The sequence below is a fragment of the Pelodiscus sinensis genome, chromosome 32, assembly GCF_049634645.1.
Source record: "Pelodiscus sinensis isolate JC-2024 chromosome 32, ASM4963464v1, whole genome shotgun sequence".
NCBI classification, from domain to species: domain Eukaryota; kingdom Metazoa; phylum Chordata; order Testudines; family Trionychidae; genus Pelodiscus; species Pelodiscus sinensis.
In genome coordinates, this window is record NC_134742.1 from 6,888,826 (window position 1) to 6,906,256 (window position 17,431).

General features: G+C 51.4%; 1 protein-coding gene across 5 annotated transcripts in view; it reads right to left on the bottom strand.

The window, feature by feature from the left end:
- The window catches only part of LOC142823224 (C-type lectin domain family 2 member D-like), a 25,320-nt gene extending 12,224 nt beyond the window's left edge, over window positions 1–13,096 (bottom strand). For 4 of the 5 annotated variants that reach the window (XR_012898512.1, XR_012898513.1, XR_012898514.1 and 1 more), the window contains exons 1-6: window positions 12,740–13,091; window positions 10,242–10,334; window positions 8,282–8,435; window positions 7,750–7,833; window positions 3,119–3,294; window positions 2,424–2,527 (exon numbers count right to left, since the gene is read on the bottom strand). Coding sequence is in view for 2 of the 5 variants with exons in the window: in XM_075913844.1 (XP_075769959.1) it covers window positions 2,424–2,527; window positions 3,119–3,294; window positions 7,750–7,833; window positions 8,282–8,378 (461 nt within the window). In the remaining 3 variants the exon portion in view is untranslated. Of the gene's footprint in view, window positions 1–2,423; window positions 2,528–3,118; window positions 3,295–7,749; window positions 7,834–8,281; window positions 8,436–10,241; window positions 10,335–12,739 lie in introns of all 5 variants that reach the window. The other variant, XM_075913846.1, reaches the window with a different exon arrangement.
- Between the last annotated feature and the right edge of the window lie 4,335 nt (window positions 13,097–17,431).

Genomic DNA, 17,431 nt, shown 5'->3' on the forward strand with positions numbered 1-17,431 from the left:
AAATGGTCACGCTGGACATCTGGACTCTTTGAAGGGGGTGAGGATTGAGCCGGTGATCGCTTCCTAGACTTGGTATGTAGCGAGCGGGAGCTGATGGAACAGCAGGAACATGGTGACCTTCAATAGCAATGCAAATGGTTGTGCTGGGTTGATACGTAGTAATTGGGTTTGTCATAACGAATGTAATGTCGGTCTGAGCACCCAGGGAATGAGTGTCAAGACGATATGACACTGCCATGTCTGAGGGTATGTCTACACTACCCCCCTAGTTCAAACTAGGGGGGTAATGGAGACATACGGAGTTGCAAATGAAGCCCGGGATTTGAATTTCCCGGGCTTCATTTGCATAAAGCCGGCTGGCGCCATTTTTAAATGCCGGCTAGGTTGGACCCCATGCTGCGCAGCTACACGCGGCACAGACTAGCTAGTTCGGATTAGGCTTCCTATCCGAACTAGCTAGTCCGTGCCGCGTGTAGCCGCGCGGCACGGGGTCCGACCTAGCCGGCATTTAAAAATGGCGCCGGCCGGCTTTATGCAAATGAAGCTCGGGAAATTCAAATCCTGGGCTTCATTTGCAACTCTGTATGAGTACATTACCCCCCCTAGTTCGAACTAGGGGGGTAGTGTAGACATACCCTGATATAGTAGGCACGGTGTGGTGAATGTGCAGGCAAGTGCGGATACTGAGAAGGGGACCGCGATCAAAAATCCCTTGGATATGCCTGGCCAGACTGTCCGTGGTGGCGATAGTAAGGTGACACACTTCTTTGTGAGTGAGACCTCTCCTCCCTGATATGGGCAGAGGGTGCAGAAGAATGAGGCTACACAGATGGCCCAGGAGTCAAAATCAGGGAAGGCGAGCAAGAGACAGCGTGGGTGTGTGACTTGGAAGCTGCCTTCCTTGGTGCTATTGCTGGCAGGTCTAGGTGTGCAGGCAACTGGGAGAGCACCAGTGCTGACGAGGTTGCAGGCTGGGGAGTGGAAAGCACAGCTTGCTCAAGCGAAGGGACCAGCAGTGCCGGTGGTGTTGAGGACAGTTCCTGTGTTGGGAGGGGCAGTGCTGCAGCTGTAGGAGCTGACGAAAGCGGCACCAGAGGTGCCGGTGCCAGTGGAGCGGGTTCCTTAGAGCGGCGCTCTGGCGCTGGCAGTTCTGTGGAGGGTCAGGACCGTGGCGCAGTGCCGGCCAGTTTCTTGGCACCCGACATACGTTCAGTGCCGGTGGTAGAGTGGACGTGCCGGGCTTATCACATGTGCTTACCCACATCTGCGGGACAACTGGCAGGGATCTGGCTGGAGAGAGTCTTTTCCTCTTCGGAGAGGTGGCTCTTGGAGAAGGAGCACACCTCTTCCAAGTAGCGAGGTCGGGCTCAGTGGAGCCGGCCTCTGAAGGCATGAGTGCCTTATCAAACAGCAGCATCTTAAGGCACCTCTCCCAGTCCTTGCAAGCTCTGGAAGTTAGCTTTGCACAGTGAGTGCATTTATGGGGCAAATGTGCCTCACTCAGGCACCTAATACAGGCGGCAGGGCTGTCTGAGTCCATCATTGCCTCCCTGCACATAGAGCACTTTTTAAACCCGGGGAAGCCAGGCATTTTGCCACTTCTAGTGCTCGTCGGGCTGTCTCTCTTCATTTAAGTATCGCTAATGTCTTATTCTATTATATTTTATACTTTCTTCTCTTATGGTTGTTTGTGGTGTGGTGTGGTGTGGTTTGTTTTGTTTTTCTGAGGCAGCTAGCCCACCAATTAAGAACTAGAACAAATCTTTCTTAAACAGATGAAGAGAAGGGAGTTGCTCCACCTGCGACAGTTGAACGGTAAGGAGGAACTTTCAGGAAGCTAGATTAAGCACAAGCTTACAATCAGAATGAGCAGCATGCGCCCCATGCATGCGCAGTCTGGCTGGACTATAACTGACAACTCTCTGACCTGTGGTGCCGGGACGAGCCCGACACCTCAAGTGGAGCACCTACGGGGACACCACCGAAAAAGAAGGCCTTTTCCGAAAGGGCTCTTTCACAAAAAGCATGTGTGGATGGGGAAGAGGAGGTTTTTTTTAAAAAAAGAGGAGAAAGGAAAAAGCCCTGGTGGCCATTCCATCCATTGTAATCAAAGCTTAAATACAAGATAGCATCCAATCAATGTGGACGATATATTTCAAAAAAGCAGATCACTTTTTTGATGCGCCTGTGAATTGTGGACGCTGTCTTTTGAAAGAAGATTTTTCAAAAGAGATCTTACAAAAAAGCTTCTTTCAAAAGAAACCTGCAGTCTAGACGTATCCTAATACACCAAGCACACAAGAACCCGAGCGCTCTCTAGCTGTTTCCATAGCACTGACTGGCAGCTCCACCTGAATTTGGTACCTCAGATACCAGGAACCCAAAGCACAGGGAATTCACAGAAAAGGTAGGAAAAGACTCACAGGTTATTGAATTCAGTGCCATTGGCCCATTTCCAGGCTTGCCCTGCGTCCCTCCGGAGGCCGATCCAGAGGTCAAATCTGCCTTTACAGCGCGCCACGAAAGCCTGAAAACAGCAGATGTAGAGGTGATGTCAGGACCCTGTTTATTATCCATATATTGTGTGAGGTTATGATTGATCAATGTTATAATATATATACACCTATTGTATGTTAATTACAGTTGATTTGTAGGATTATAAAAGGATACCATGGTTCAGTATTTCAAGGAACTAAGTAGCAGACGTGTAAACAAGCTGAAATGTAAGAACTTGTTGCCTTAGGTCTGCAAGAGTTTAGCTTGGCTATTATAGGACAAGAGATGATGGTTTAGGTCAGGGCTACTCAACATGTGGCCCCTTTGCATGCAGCCTGTGGTGCCTTGAGCCGCCTCCTGGGCCACCTGCCTGCCTCATGCCCTGCCTCTGCCCTATGAAGTCCAGCACACACCTGAACCAGCCCAGCCCTAGAGAGGGCTGATAGTAAGCACTCACAACTGACACCAGAGGGGTCCTGGGCCCACCCCGGCCGGGCATTCAGCAGCTGGAAAGTCCATTGGCTCTGGGCTTCCAGCACGAGGGCTCCAAGCTGCTCCTGGCCTGCAGGGCAGAGCCCAGGTCTTGCTGCAGCCGCTGAGGCCAGTGCGAAGAGACTCTCACCAGCTCCTGCAAGGTGTTGATCTCAGCCAGGGAGGCCCCCAGGGCAGAGCAGTTGCTCTGGCTGTAAGTCCAGTTCCCTTCACTCCCAGAGAAATAGTGGCATTTCCTCTGGTAGCCAATCCAGCCATCTGGACATGCAGGGCCCTGCACAGCTGGAGAGCGCCCAGATGATGACACTGAAATGAGACAGGAACACGTGGGTAAGGGGAGACCTCCTCGTGGGTGGGCAGAAATGAGCCCTATACATCTGAGACTCCTCTGCACTTGAAAGGTGCTGAAAGGGCATGAAAGAGCCAGGAAGACACTGGGAATCCAGCCCCTGAAGGGTGTTAACTGTCCCTGGTCTCACTAGATCACGGTCTTGGTTCAGGTTCAACAGGGAAGGAGCAGCTGTTTATTACAGAGCTGGGCCAGGCTGCGTGTCAGATCAGGGGCTGGGCAGGAGGCTGCAAGGCTGAGGGAGGGGGGTGGGGACTATCATCAGGCCGGCAGCAGGCAGGAGAGCGACGCTGGGTAAGAGGCAAGTTCAGCAGGGTTGGCCAGGTCTGTTCCCCGAGGAGCTCTGCTCACCCAGGCTGCTGCCCCTCCCCTGCTCTGGGCTGCCCAGGAGGGGGCTGTGGGGAGGGTGGGAACAAACTCCCTGCCCTTCGCCAGGCCGAGCGCCCGCTGCCCGGAGCTCCCAGTGCAGCCAGACGCAGGGCGAGGGAGATGCCTGGCAGGAAACTTTTGCCTGGCAGGAAGGAACACCCAGCCTGGGGGCAGGGACACACACAGCACAGCTGGGGCACAAGACCACACAAGGCTGAACAGATGAACAGTGGCCAGGTGTGACTTGTGTAGAGACTCTTCCCCCCTCAGCTACAAAGGCCCAGTTGCTCTGCCTGCAGTGTGATCCTTTCGGGGCCATCAGAGAACTGCTGTGGGGCCACCCATAATTCAAGCCAGAGCCCCTGGAAAGGGTAGAGTTACAGATGAAGAACCAGAGGTAAGTTAATAGGATAATTATGGGGAAAAGTCACTAAGCCAGTCCACACACCTGCCACTACCCGACCAACCTCTCAGCCTTAGGCATTGGTGCTGGTATCACAGCCTCCTCAATGATTTATGAAAATTGGCTGATGAATATGCATAACTTGAAGATGATTTAGGCAAAGTGCCTCAGATGATATATGGTTTTTTAGATTGCAACCTACTAAATATATATTTTATTATATATTATTTTAATATATATTTTAGTATATTTTATTTTGGTGCATGTTAGGAATCATTTAAAAAGGGATGGAAAATAATGCCAATATCATCTTATTGCTTCTATATAAATCCATGGGTTACCCACATCTTGAATATAATGTGCAGATGTGGTTGTCTCATCTCAAAAAAGATCTATTGGCATTGGAAAAAGTTTAGAAAAGGGCAACAAAAATTATTAGAGGTTGGGAACCACTGCCAAGAGAGATTAAAAAGACTGGAACTTTTCAGCTTAGAAAAGAGGAGACTAAGGGGAGGATATGATAGATCGAGGTCTATAAAATCATGACCGGTGTGGAGAAGGTGAATGAAAAGTTTTTTACTTATTCCATAACAAGAACTAGGGGTCACCAAATGAAATGAACAGGTAGCAGGTCTAAAACAAACAAAATGAAGTTTTTCCTCGTGCAATGCACAACCTGTGGAACTCCTTGCCAGAGTAGGGATGTTAAATATCTGTTATTTTACTAGTCGAGTAGTCGATGGAATTTCCATCGACTACTCGACTAGTTGATAGGCACTTCCACATTCCTCCTTTGAAATGTACAAGAGCCCCTGTTTGTGCAAAAAATCCTCCTAAAGGGTAAAACTATCAAATTTGGTCTTCAGTTTCCTCTTACCATAACTTACAGCCCTGAGCAAGGTGGGCAGTGCAACAGATGCTCACTGCTGCCACCCAGTGTGTGATTTGTATCACTTGTTCCAGGGAACTGCTGCAGCTGTGAGAGGCACAAATTCACATTTCATACATACCACGTAAGGCGCTGGGGGAGAAAGTATGACATAGCCAAACTGTCTCCATTCCATACAGCCCTCCTCGGAAAAATCCTCCATGTCTTTTGGCCCAGAACAATTTCAAATCAAGATCTAGTTATAAAGTGCAGTCAAGAAGACAGGAGCACTAACATTGCCAGGAGGTGTTGGAGATGGATTGGCCATGTGTTTTGGAGGGAAACTGATCCCCTCACCCGAGCAGCCATGATGATTGACACCTGAAGGCAAGAGAACATAAGAACATAAGAACGGCCGTACTGGGTCAGACCAAAGGTCCATCTAGCCCAGTAGCCTGTCTGCCGACAGTGGCTAGCACCAGGTGCCCCAGAGAGGATGGACCAAAGACAATGATCAAGCGATTTGTCTCCTGCCATCCTTCTCCAGCCTCTGACAAACAGAGGCCAGGGACACCAATTCTATCCCCTGGCTAATAGCCTTTTATGGACCTAACCTCCATGAAATTATCTAGCTTCTCTTTAAACTCTGTTATAGTCCTAGCCTTCACAGCCTCCTCTGGCAAGGAGTTCCACAAGTTGACTACACGCTGTGTGAAGAAGAACGTTCTTTTATTAGTTTTAAACCTGCTGCCCATTAATTTCATTTGGTGTCCTCTAGTTCTTCTATTATGGGAACTAATAAATAACTTTTCTTTATCTGCCCTCTCCACACCACTCATGATTTTATAGACCTCTATCATATCCCGCCTCAGTCTCCTCTTTTCTAAACTACAAAGTCCCAGTCACTTTAACTTCTCTTCATATGAGACCCATTCCAAACCCCTAATCATTTTAGTTGCCCTTTTCTGAACCCTTTCCAAGGCCAAAATATCTTTTTTGAGGTTAGGAGACCACATCTGTACACAGTATTCAAGATGTGGGTGTACCATAGTTTTATACAGGGACAGTAAGATATTCTGGGTCTTATTTTCTATCCTTTTCTTAGTAATTCCTAGCATCCTAGTTGCCTTTTTGACCACCGCTGCACACTGTGGGAGTTTTCAGAGAACTATCCACGATAACTCCAAGAACTCCAAGAGAAAATGAGGCTGCCTGAAAACATGGCGAAGAGCTGTTGAAGTTGAGCTGAAAAAACCAGGGGCACAGCTAGCAAACCAGTGAAAAACTTGCTGGAAACAGACAAGAGTGCAGGAGCTTTGTCACTGCCCTAAGAGCTGGGGTGTAATGGGACTATGATGAAGATGCCAATGACAGACCTGGATGTGGTAATATACAGACCAAGCCCAGGGCCCCTTCCAGCAGTGCCTAAGATGTTCAGGGCACAGCAAGGAGCCCTTCATTTCGGGAAGCCTCTGACAGGTGCCATCTCTCCATCTGCTCCCACTGTATCCTGAGGGCTCCCAGCACCCCAGGCTCACAGATCCCACCTTATGGAATGTGAGCCATGTGGCCAGAACAGCAGGGAGTTCACAGCAAGTCCTAACAACAGTTAGGGTTTCAGGCAGCAAGCGATGGGAAGGAGTTTGGATGCAGGGGGACTCACGTCTGGTAAGGCACCCCCTGCTGGGCAGTGCTTACAGACAGCTGCCAGTGGGGGTCATCCACAGCCCATGCATAGCAGCCAGCAAGGAACTTACACTACACCACACCTACACAACTGCATGTTCTGTGTGTGGGTAAGTTTGGCTTTGCTCACAGCCCTCCGGTAGAGGGCAGCTGATGTTGGTGTAAGGGTGGTGAGGCAGTTGCATCAGTGCGAATACCTCACACAGATATGCTGGAGCTGCGTGTCTCTGATAACTTACTGCAGTGACCGCCAGGGCAAGCCCCCTTCTGCACCACTGCAACACATCCACATGAGCAATTGCACTAATGTAACTATCAATGTCACGACATCAGCACAGAGGATTCCTAGTGCAGACAGAGCTGGATTCATCCCCCTCTGCCAGCTGCTCCAGGGGCCCAGTGATCAGAGATAAACCCCACCCCTGACAGTCTCTCTGCCCCTCGCCTCCGCCTCTTCAGACCAGGGGCAGACACAGCCAGGCTCATGTTCAATAGCAACAGCCACTCTCGGCACCAGCACACACCACCTGTGGAGGTGGAGGAGTCACTATCGCTGCGGGGCCTTGCACTGCAGAGGTCATTCATTGGTGGGTTCCACACAACATTAATGGCGGTATCTCTGCTCATTTCAATGACAGGCAGCACCTGCCAGCCCGTCCCTGGGCACGAGGTAAGGACACAGGAAGGCCAGGCTGGTACCTCAGGACGACAGGCTGCAGGCAGGGGGCCCAGCTCACTGCTACCCTGCCCCCACCCCGTCAATCATCCCCCCACACACACATCCACACAGTCGGGTGTCAGTGACTGTGTTTGGGGCCCAGTGAAAGTCACTGGGACCTCACATGCTCAGAGATGGGCTGGGGGAGCTAGTGTCAGTCAGACCCGACCCTCCCAGAGAGTGCCCACGGCAGGACCTGGGAGGGGGCAGGAGGTGGCTCTGGGAGGAGTATCCCCCACAAGGCCTCAGTGCCAGGGGCAGGAGCCAGACAGGCCAGGAGGAGATGCTGTGACTGGGGCAGTTTGGGGGGAGAGGGGGCGAGGAAGGGGGAATGTGCAGAAAGGGGGCAGGGAGGGCTGAGAACTCACCTGCCAGGGCAATAACTGTGATGAGGAGAACTAAGGACACGACTCCCAAGGCGACTGTACATTTGTTGTAGTTAAAACGAAGCCCTGAAACAGAGAGCCCTGTCAGTCCGGGCTGTGGGGCCACATCGCACTGACAGCACCAGGGCTAGGGCTGCCCTAGGACATACCCCATTCCGTCCCTTGCACCTCCCGCCGGATGCTCTGGGAGAGGCGCTCAGGCAGCGGGCAGGCTGGGGCTGGCAGAACAGCCCCCCCCCCCACCACCACACTGCCAGCCAGGCCAGCACCAGACCAGTGAGCTCAGGGCACAGAGATGTTCCAGGGGCAGGGCCCCCCAACCCCCTGCCCAGAGCCCGTCCCCGCATATGGGGTCTCACCGGGGTACCACGCAGCCGAAGGGGGAGAAGGAGCCAGGCCAAGAGGGGCCAGGGCTGTCACAGGGGGTCTGACCCACCAGCGCAAACAGCTCCTGCCCAGCCACATGCCCAGCGCTGTGTGAGCCAGGGATCAGTGCCTGTATCTGCCCCATTACCTGACTCCACTCCAATCCCCTGTTGTCCACTGGCTCTTGAAGCAGGAGGTGCCTGCAGCGGCACTCCGCTCTCAACATCCCCAGATGCTGTTGCCATCGTGTCTCAGCCACGCTTGGGCCGGGGATGCTGCTGCAGGTGCTGGGCCGAGCCAGCCTTAGGGAAAAAGGCACCCTTGGCAAACTTGTATTTTGATGGCCCTGCCACCCTCCCCAGGAATGGAGCCCACCCCATTTCCCTTGGCTGCCATGGGCTTCCCCACCCCTGGACTCCAATCCTGTGCCCCCTTTGACATTAACTCCTGCCCCCTACTCCAACACCGTTTCCCTAAGCCCAGCATTTTGCAGCCTTCATCCCAAATCCTGCGCTTCCCTCCCACCTGCACCTCCAACACAAGCCCTGCATTGCCAGTCTGCCTACCACACTGCCTACCTGCTCGGTACCACCCAACCCCTCATGATCAGTAACCCCCATCCCAGTGGCCCCTCACTCAGAGATCACCATAAATCCCTATGCCCAAGGCCTTCCCACCCACAGACCCCTCACACCACTCAGCACTCCCCAAACTGCCCAGCACCCCATATTCCTGAGGGTATTTGGCATCAACAAATTAAATTTTCTGTGCAAAATATTTTAAAATTCTGCAAATGTTATCATATATATAGTAGGCCAGTGTCTGTGAGGCTGTAACGCTGTAGCGTTACTGCCTTGCCTCTGAGGGGGCGCTCTCTCCTCCCACTGTGGCGCTCGACTGACTTCTGCACCGCTTAGCCGGGCCACGATGGGGGAGCAAGTGGTGGCAAGTGGCCGTCTGGGGTCCGCGGTCCTCATGCAACACCCCAAATGGCCGCTTGTTGCTGCTTGCTCCCCCGCTGTGGCCCAGCTGAGCGCACAGAACTTAGATGAGGGCCACAGTGGGAGGGGAAGAAGGGTGGGGCAGTGACGTACATGGCCAGGGGGCCTCCCACAGTAGCACTCAGCTGAGTTTTGTGCTGCTCGGCCGGGCTGCTGCAGGGGAGCCCAAACGGCCACTTGCTCCCCTGCGGTGGCCCGGCCGAGCAGCGCAGAACTCAGCTGAGTGCCACGGCAGAAGGAGTAGGGGGGAGGGATGGTGACGTACACACACTCAGCCCCCAGCCATGTACATCACTGGGGTAGGGTGTAAAAAAAATCGGACACCCTTGATTGGGGGTGGGAGTGGGGAGGGACTGGCTGGGAGAGAAGCAGGATGGAGGGGGTCAGAGGCAGCGTAGCTGGCCAGGGGAGAATGGGGGAGGGGCAGCCGGCAGGAAGCAAGCTGGTCGGGGTGGAAGTCAGGGGCAGCGAGGCTGGCCGTGGGAAATCGGGAGGAGGAACTGGCTGGCAGGGGGCGGGGAGAGGGAATTGGCCAGCGGGGAGCCGGACTCACGCGGACGCATGCAGATCCCAGGGTGTGGCCCGCCCCGTTCATGCATACCCGACAGAGACAGAGGAAAGCAGAAAGAGTGAGAGGCAAAGCTTGTTTTCCTCTTCCAAATCTATGAATGGAGAAGAGTGATGGTCACTGATTAACCACTCACGTCCATACTTTCTTGCAGGGGCAGATGACCGTTTTGCGGGGCCCTGGGCAGCATAATTCTGTGGGGCCCCCCCTTTGCCACAGCGCATGCGTGGGGCTTTCTGAAGCGCAGGGCCCGGGGCGGCCGCCCCGTTTGCCGTGCCATATATCTGCCCCTGCTTTCTTGTATTATCAATACATTTGGGTGAGCATGCCCACATCCATCAAAGAGAGAATTAAATTAAGGCACAGGCGGTAACCAGCCCCCTGCCAGATCCACAGAGTCACTCAGTCAGTAGCAGCTGTAGGAACAGAATCTAGGCCTGTGGTTTAACGGTTACACAGCGTTCTCCCACAGCTGGGTTCAAACTGTGTGCTCCAGACAACCACCCCTCTTTTAGTCACAAAGTTGAATAGTAACTCACATATGGCATAGATGGGGTTAATAGCAACTACCGTTGGACAAGTCCAGTTGTGTATTTGCTAGCAGAATCTGGATGGAACCTTCATTCCTTCACCTGGGCAGGAAGGAAGGAAAATCCTTATCTTCCTCACATCATTCCAAGGGAAATTATATGTCAAAGTGATTCCCTGCTCCACAAAGGGAAATGCTGCCCGAAGGGAAGAGGGTGTTGAGTAGGGATGTTTTTGCCACTAAGAAAATATATGATCAAGAAAGAGCTACAGGTGTGGAGAACCTCCCCTCTTCCTGCAAACAGCTGTCAGTGTGGTGGTGGTAGGGGAGGCAGCTGGTCTACTGAGATCTGGACTGTTTGGGCACAGCTTCCCTTCAATGTAAAAGGGCTCAAAAGGGTTGTAAAGTTACATAGGTCACCTAGGCACTGCGGTAATAGAAATCATGATGTTTCTAAATCCCCTGGATGGCTGAGAAAGTCTCACTCCCTGTAGCCAGCTCTGATGTTAGGATAGTTGGTGTTTTCCAAAGCCCAGCTCCTTAGGGTAAACAGGTAGGGGAGAATCTGAGTTTTCAGTTTTTAAAAAATGAAGTGATGTTTCCAGCCTTTGTGGATGCAGAGAAAAGTTTGAAATGTGACCTGGTTCCACGGTAGAGGCTGAGAAACCAGAAAGTAAAGAGGAGAATTCCGATTTTAAAATCTCATTTTTTGGAGTCCTGATTTATTTAGAAATGCTTAACACAGAGAGGGACAACTCAGATCCTTTGTGGCACGGGGCAGAAGGAAGCCTGTATTACACATTTAACTGGCTTCAGCCTTTAGTTCAGTTCTCTGCCTGCCTCCCCGCGGTGCTCCACTGGAGGAGAATAAGATGTAGGTGCCTGGGTCTCGTGCTGATCTGACAGTTTCAGTTTCTCAGAGAGGCCATGAGTGTGGGAGGAGCCTCCGGCTGAGTTCCTGCATCTCCCGGTCCCCACACTACAGCGCCTCTTCCGGGAGGAACTGCAACCCTTCCAGACAATGTGTTACCCACACTCGGGCAGGAGTTGTATTGTTTGGCAGTGAGTGGGAAACTGATCAAGCGGCAAGGCCATATTGACACTGACTCAAAATACGCACACAGACTCACATTTCTCTGTCTCACCGGAAAACAGTTCAAAACCTCAAAACCCACAGATCCCAGTTCAGAGTTCACCTTGCCACAGGTTGAAACCAGCTGGAGCTGAGCCAGGCACCCTGAGCCCTGCCTCCCAATACAACCCCAACCCCAGGCGCTCTGTGGTTACATCTACACTGCACATTTATTTCGGAATAAGCTATTCTGGAATAGTTAAGCATGTCACCATTAGGGAAGCCTGCCTCAGACTAATTTTGAGGTTTCCCTGCAGTGTAGACGTGCTATTTTGAAATAAGCTATCTCAATTTAGAGCCCTAGGAGGAATAATTTAGGCTAAGTCTACAGTATAGCCTTTTTTTTAAAAAAAAAGCTACGCAAATTGTGCTCCACAATTTGTGTAGCTTTTTCCGATTGCTTTTCTGCCGTTTGGCCTCGTCTAGATGGGGCCAAACGGAGGAAAAGCCTCCTGTTTCTGAGAAACCCTTATTTCTCATAGAACGAGAAATACAGGGCTCCCCAAAAGAAATACAGGGCTCCCCATGTTCGCTTTTCCACACAAAAAAAAGCGGAAAAATCCTGCCATCTAGACATACCCCCAGAATGGCCCTGGTGAGGGGCTATTTCGAAATAGCAGAAGTGGAGTGTCTACACACACCTTATTTTAAAATAGCTATGTTGGAACAGGCGTTATTTCTCATAGAATGAGGTTTGCAGAAGTTGGAGTAATCCGTCCGTTATTTCGAAATAACTCTATTGCTGTGTAGACACTCGCAGTTATTCCGAAATAACTTTGCTGTGTAGATGCACTGTGTGTGTGTGTGTCACCTCTCTCCCTTTGTTCCGCTGCCCACCAAGCTGTTTCACGCCCTCCCACCACCACCAACCACGCCAGCCCCAGTTATCCAGGGGGGCCGCATGATCCCCTGACCATGAGGGCACTAGTGTAGCCAGATAGCTTCAACAAAAATACCTGACATGACATCACAATGGACATTCCATCTCATTTAGAACATACCCGACATTTCCATTGTCTCCATTTGTTTCCCGCACAGAAAGCTCAAATACTGGCCTGTCTGATTCAAAACCAGACACCTGGCAACCCTGGGGCACAGGGAGGGGACTCAGCTTCCCCCTCCCAGAAAACCTCCCCCTCTGGGGTCTACGTGGGGCTGGGTCGCCTCTGCATTCAGCAGTCCGGGCAGAGGGGCAAGGCAGAGGCGCCAGGACAGGCAATGCAGCCGGGCAATGGCCGGAGGCGGAAGCGGGCGAGTCCCTGCATTAGCCGCTAGCGGACCTGCAACTAGGCAGCGAGCCCGGCTTTCCCGCTCCCTTGGAACCCAGACAGGCGGGGACCGGAGCCCTTTCCCCCCCGGCCCGGGCAGTCTCTTACCCCAGCGCTCTGGGATCTCTGGCGTGGCGCTGCCAGAGGCGGACGCAAAAGAGGAAGCCTGTTCGTGTCCCAGTGCCGGGGATGAAAGAATCACGTGGAGCCAGGAGCGGCGGAGGGGAGGAGCAGCGCGAGGAGTTTTTAGGGTTAAAGGCTTCGCTTATTGGTTACTCGTTTGCAGGGCTACAAGAAGGGGTGTTGATGGGACCATCACTTACTGGCTCGGTGCTGTCAGAGTGGACCCCTTGTCTGGATTGATCCAGGCTGAGGCTGATGGTGGCTCCCCATGTGTGCTGGTTCTGTGAAGCCACCTGCCCCCCTCCCACATGCTTCCTCCAATAAAGGCAGTTGGGGGGGGGGGGCGCAGGTGGGAGCCAGTGCTTAGGTAGGGAGCCAGCTTAAAAGCCAACTCCGTGAGCACTACCTCCATGCTGTTGCCTCTGTATCAGCAATACACTGAGGGTATGTCTACACTACCACCCTAGTTCGAACTAGGGTGGTTAATGTAGTCAATCGAAGCTGCAAATGAAGCCTGGGATTTAAATATCCCGGGCTTCATTTGCATCTTGCTGGGTGCCGCCATTTTTAAATCTCCGGTAGTTCGGACTCCGTGCCCGTGGCTACACGCGGCACGGAGTAGGTAGTTCGAATTAGGCTTTCTAATTCGAACTACCGTTACTCCTCGGAACTAATTAGAAAGCCTAATTCGAACTACCAAATTCATGCCACGTGTAGCCGCGGGCACGGAGTCTGAATTACTGAGGATTTAAAAATGGCGGCGCCCGGCAAGATGCAAATGAAGCCCAGGATATTTAAATCCCAGGCTTCATTTGCAACTTCGATTGACTACATTAACCACCCTCGTTTGAACTAGGGTGGTAGTGTAGACATACCCTGAGGGAGAGACAGCTTAGCAGGCAATATCAGAGGCAGCAGGATGGGGGAGCAGGCGGGTTACTGGAGCAGACCCTCTCCATGGTGGGCCTGATCCATGGGATGCCAGAGCAGCCTCTGCCTGCAGGGAGCTCGGGCACCCTGCAGACAGGGGCTGCAGGTGGGAGCTGATCTGCACAGGGAGCTGATTTTTAAGCTGGCTCCTCCTTTCACCCCGCACTGCTCCCTCTAGGAATGGGCTGGTCATGCACTGGCTAAAAATAACCACCAAAAATTATTATGGCAACATGATTACTAAAATAAACAATATCTTACATCCGTAGTTCTGAGAGGAAGCCTTCCCCAGGCATACAGTCAGGCGCTCCATCATAGTTGTGGCAAATCCAAGTTGATGAAGTGATTGTGGAGGGCCCAGAGGTGATGACAACGTGTAAGTCAGGCAGCAAAGACAGTCCTGATGTTATGGAGGACGCTCAGCAATTCTATGTAGAAGAGATTCAGCATCTTGAGGCAATAGAAGGGATGTAGGGTGCGTTGCTGTGCAGGTGGGTGGAGTTGGAAGGCTGAACAGATGGTACCATCTGGGGTGATCATCTGCTCTATGCATCCATTGAAGGGGGAGCCACACAAGCACTGGCCAAGCTGGAGCTTTGTGTTTGTGAGATGGCTAATCCATTCTTGAGTCTGTGTTATGTCCAAACAGAGCATCGACGTGCGCACAGACAGCAGTAGAATCTTCCTTGGAACCAAGGCAGCACAGAGTTCAGCTGCGTAAGGACCAGGGCACTGTCTGTTCTCCATGAAAAACTGATCCCGGGCCTGCTTGTTAACCTTCGTCAGGGATGTCAGCAAGATGGCAGCCTGTGGAGGATTAACAAGTGTAGGATTAGCACCATTTTCTTCCAGTTACAACTGCTGCACAAGCGTGGGCTGTGCTTTCTTGGGGAGTCATAACCAACCCTCCTTCCCTCCTGCCCCACTGTAAAATGCACCATGATCACAGTTTCTGGAGAGAGTTTTGTTTTCCTCCAGGTAAATAGTGGGAAGTTTTCTTCAGAGGCCTGCTTGTCCCTAGCTGAGAGTTTGTGTGCTCCAGCCCTGCAGTGGAGTGGTAGGGGAAGGGGAGCTGAGCCTTGGAGGCCAGATCAAGCAAGCGAGGGTCTGCATCCAGTCCCCGGGGCTGAGGTTCCCCATCCCTGCTCTGTGCCTACAGACTCTCGCTCAGGTAATGGTTTCTTCCCCTCACACTCTACTCCCTGTGAAAGCAGCTCTCACTTTGAGGTTTTGAAATTGAGACATCAATAAACTCAAACGTGATGCAGGTTTCCAAGAGTTTATGTTGTGTGAAACACCCCAGTGCCACAGGAACACCTCACTCAGGATGAGCAGTGGGATAAGGCAGGGAAGCAACCCCAACACCCAGAAACATCAGGCCCCCTCACTGTCAAAGTGATTCCTCAAAACCTCCCTGATAGTGATGGTCACAGCATGGCCTCCTCAGATGTCCTGAGTATCTGACTACTCAGACTGCACCCAGGTGCCAGGACTCATACTCCTACCGTTGGGCAAATACTTCACCCTCTCTCACACACACACAAATTACCTAAGCAACAGCATGCTGCCCCCACCTTGGGGACGTGATCCTCCAAGAGGTCTAGCCTGCCATACAAACACCTCCATCTAGCTTTCAGTCTGCCAAAGGCACATTCAACAACCATGCGATGGTGGCTTAGCCTGTTGATGGACTGCTCCTTACTGCTGTCCAAGTGCCCGTGTAAGGCTTCATGTGCCATGGCTGCAAGGGGTAAGCTGTGTCACCTAGGATCACTATTGGCACTTCCACATCCCCCGTGATATTTTCTAGTATGGAAAGAAAGTGCCAGCTTGCAGCTTTCTGAACAGGCTACTGTTCCTGAATATGCATCATGCACCTTTCCAGAGCATGCCACATTTATGTCTGAATCACTGTCAGCGATACACAAGCACCTAAGCACCATGGAGAAGTATCCTTTACTACTGATGTACTCTAAGGCAAGATTTGGGTAGCTCTGTAATTGGGATAGGTGTGCCATTCATTGTCCTGCCCCAGTTAGCAAAGCCCATATCGGCAAAACTAGCCACTATGTCATCCACATTTCCCAGAGTCACAGTCCTAGGCAACAGAATTTAATTCATTGCACCACACAGTTGCATAAGTGCTGCCCTGACCATAGACTTCCCCACTGCAACTCATTTCCAGTAAACAGTAGCAATCAGGAGTAGCCAGCTTCCTCAAAGCAATGGCCATGCACTTCTCTACCAAGAACAGTTCTGTTTCCAGTGTCCTTTTACCACAGTTCCAGGGCTAGCTCAGCACACAGCTTCAGGATGGCTGCTTTACACATCCAAAAGTTCTGTAGCCACTGCTCTTCATCCCACTCCTTCATAACAATGTGATTTCCCATACTCAGTACTGGTTTCCCTAGACCAAAAGCAGCGCTCTCCTCTGCATATCACATCTGTGAGAGCACAATGCAATAAAGGTTCATTTTTTTCCTCATCTGAATCTGACAAGTCATTGTCCTCTGCTAGTAAGTCCATAATTCGGTGTGCTGCAGTGTGTGATGGCTTAATTACACTGATCACAAGAAGGGATAGATGTCTCTGATTTGCACTGTCCTGTGCTGTGCTTTCCTTATCGCCTTGGTGTCTGGTGATCAAAATCTTTGGCTAGGTGCTCTGCCTCTGTCCCCCCACCCTGCCAGAAAATTCCCCCTCCCCTTGCTCTCACAAATATTATGGAGCTCTTTGCCACCACAAAGGGAATGTTGCATTTGCTGAGGTCTGACCTCGTTAGGAGACACCTAAACCTTCCCTTTAAATGCCCAAATTGCAATCAACTGCCATTCTGTACTTGCACAGCCTGTAGTTGATCTGCTTCTTACTAGGATCCAGGCTGCCTGTGTACAGGGTCATGAGCCAAGGGAGCAAGAGGTAGGCTGAGTCACCAAGGATCACGATTGGCATTTCTACCTCTCGGATTCTAATTGTCCGGTCTGAGAAAAAAGTTCCAGCATGCATCTTTTGTAAGAGGCAGGAATTCCAAAAGATATGCACATCATGCACCTATCCCAACCATCCCATGTTGATGTCAATGAAACAGCCGTTGTGATCCACTAGCACCTGCAGAACCACAGAGAAATACCCTTTGACTATGTCTAGACTGGCTTGATTTTCTGGAAATGCTTTTAACGGAAAAGTTTTCCATTAAAAGCATTTTTGGAAAAGAGCATCTAGATTGGCATGGACACTTTTCCACAAAAGCACTTTTTGCAGAAAAGCGTCCATGGCCAATCTAGACACGCTTTGGTGCAAAAAAGCCCCAATCGCCATTTTTGCGATCGGGGCTTTTTTGCGCAAAACAAATCTCAGCTGTCTACACTGGCCCTTTTGCGCAAAAGTTTTGCGCAAAAGGGACTTTTGCCTGAATGGGAGCAGCATAGTATTTCCGCAAAAAGCACCGATTTCTTACAGTAGGAAGTCAGTGCTTTTGTCGAAATTCAAGCGGCCAGTGTAGACAGCTGGCAAGTTTTGCCGGAAAAACAGCTGATTTTCTGGAAAAACTGGCCAGTCTAGTGGTTTATATTTTCCTTGGCAAGATGGTCAGGGGCCAAGATGGGGATGTATGTTCTGTCTGTTGCCCCACCAGATCGAGAGAACGCTATTGTGGCAAAGCCCTCCATTATGGTATCCAGGTTTCCCAGAGTGACTACTCCACATAGCAGAAGTATACTGATGTCCTTGGCCACTTGTATAACAATA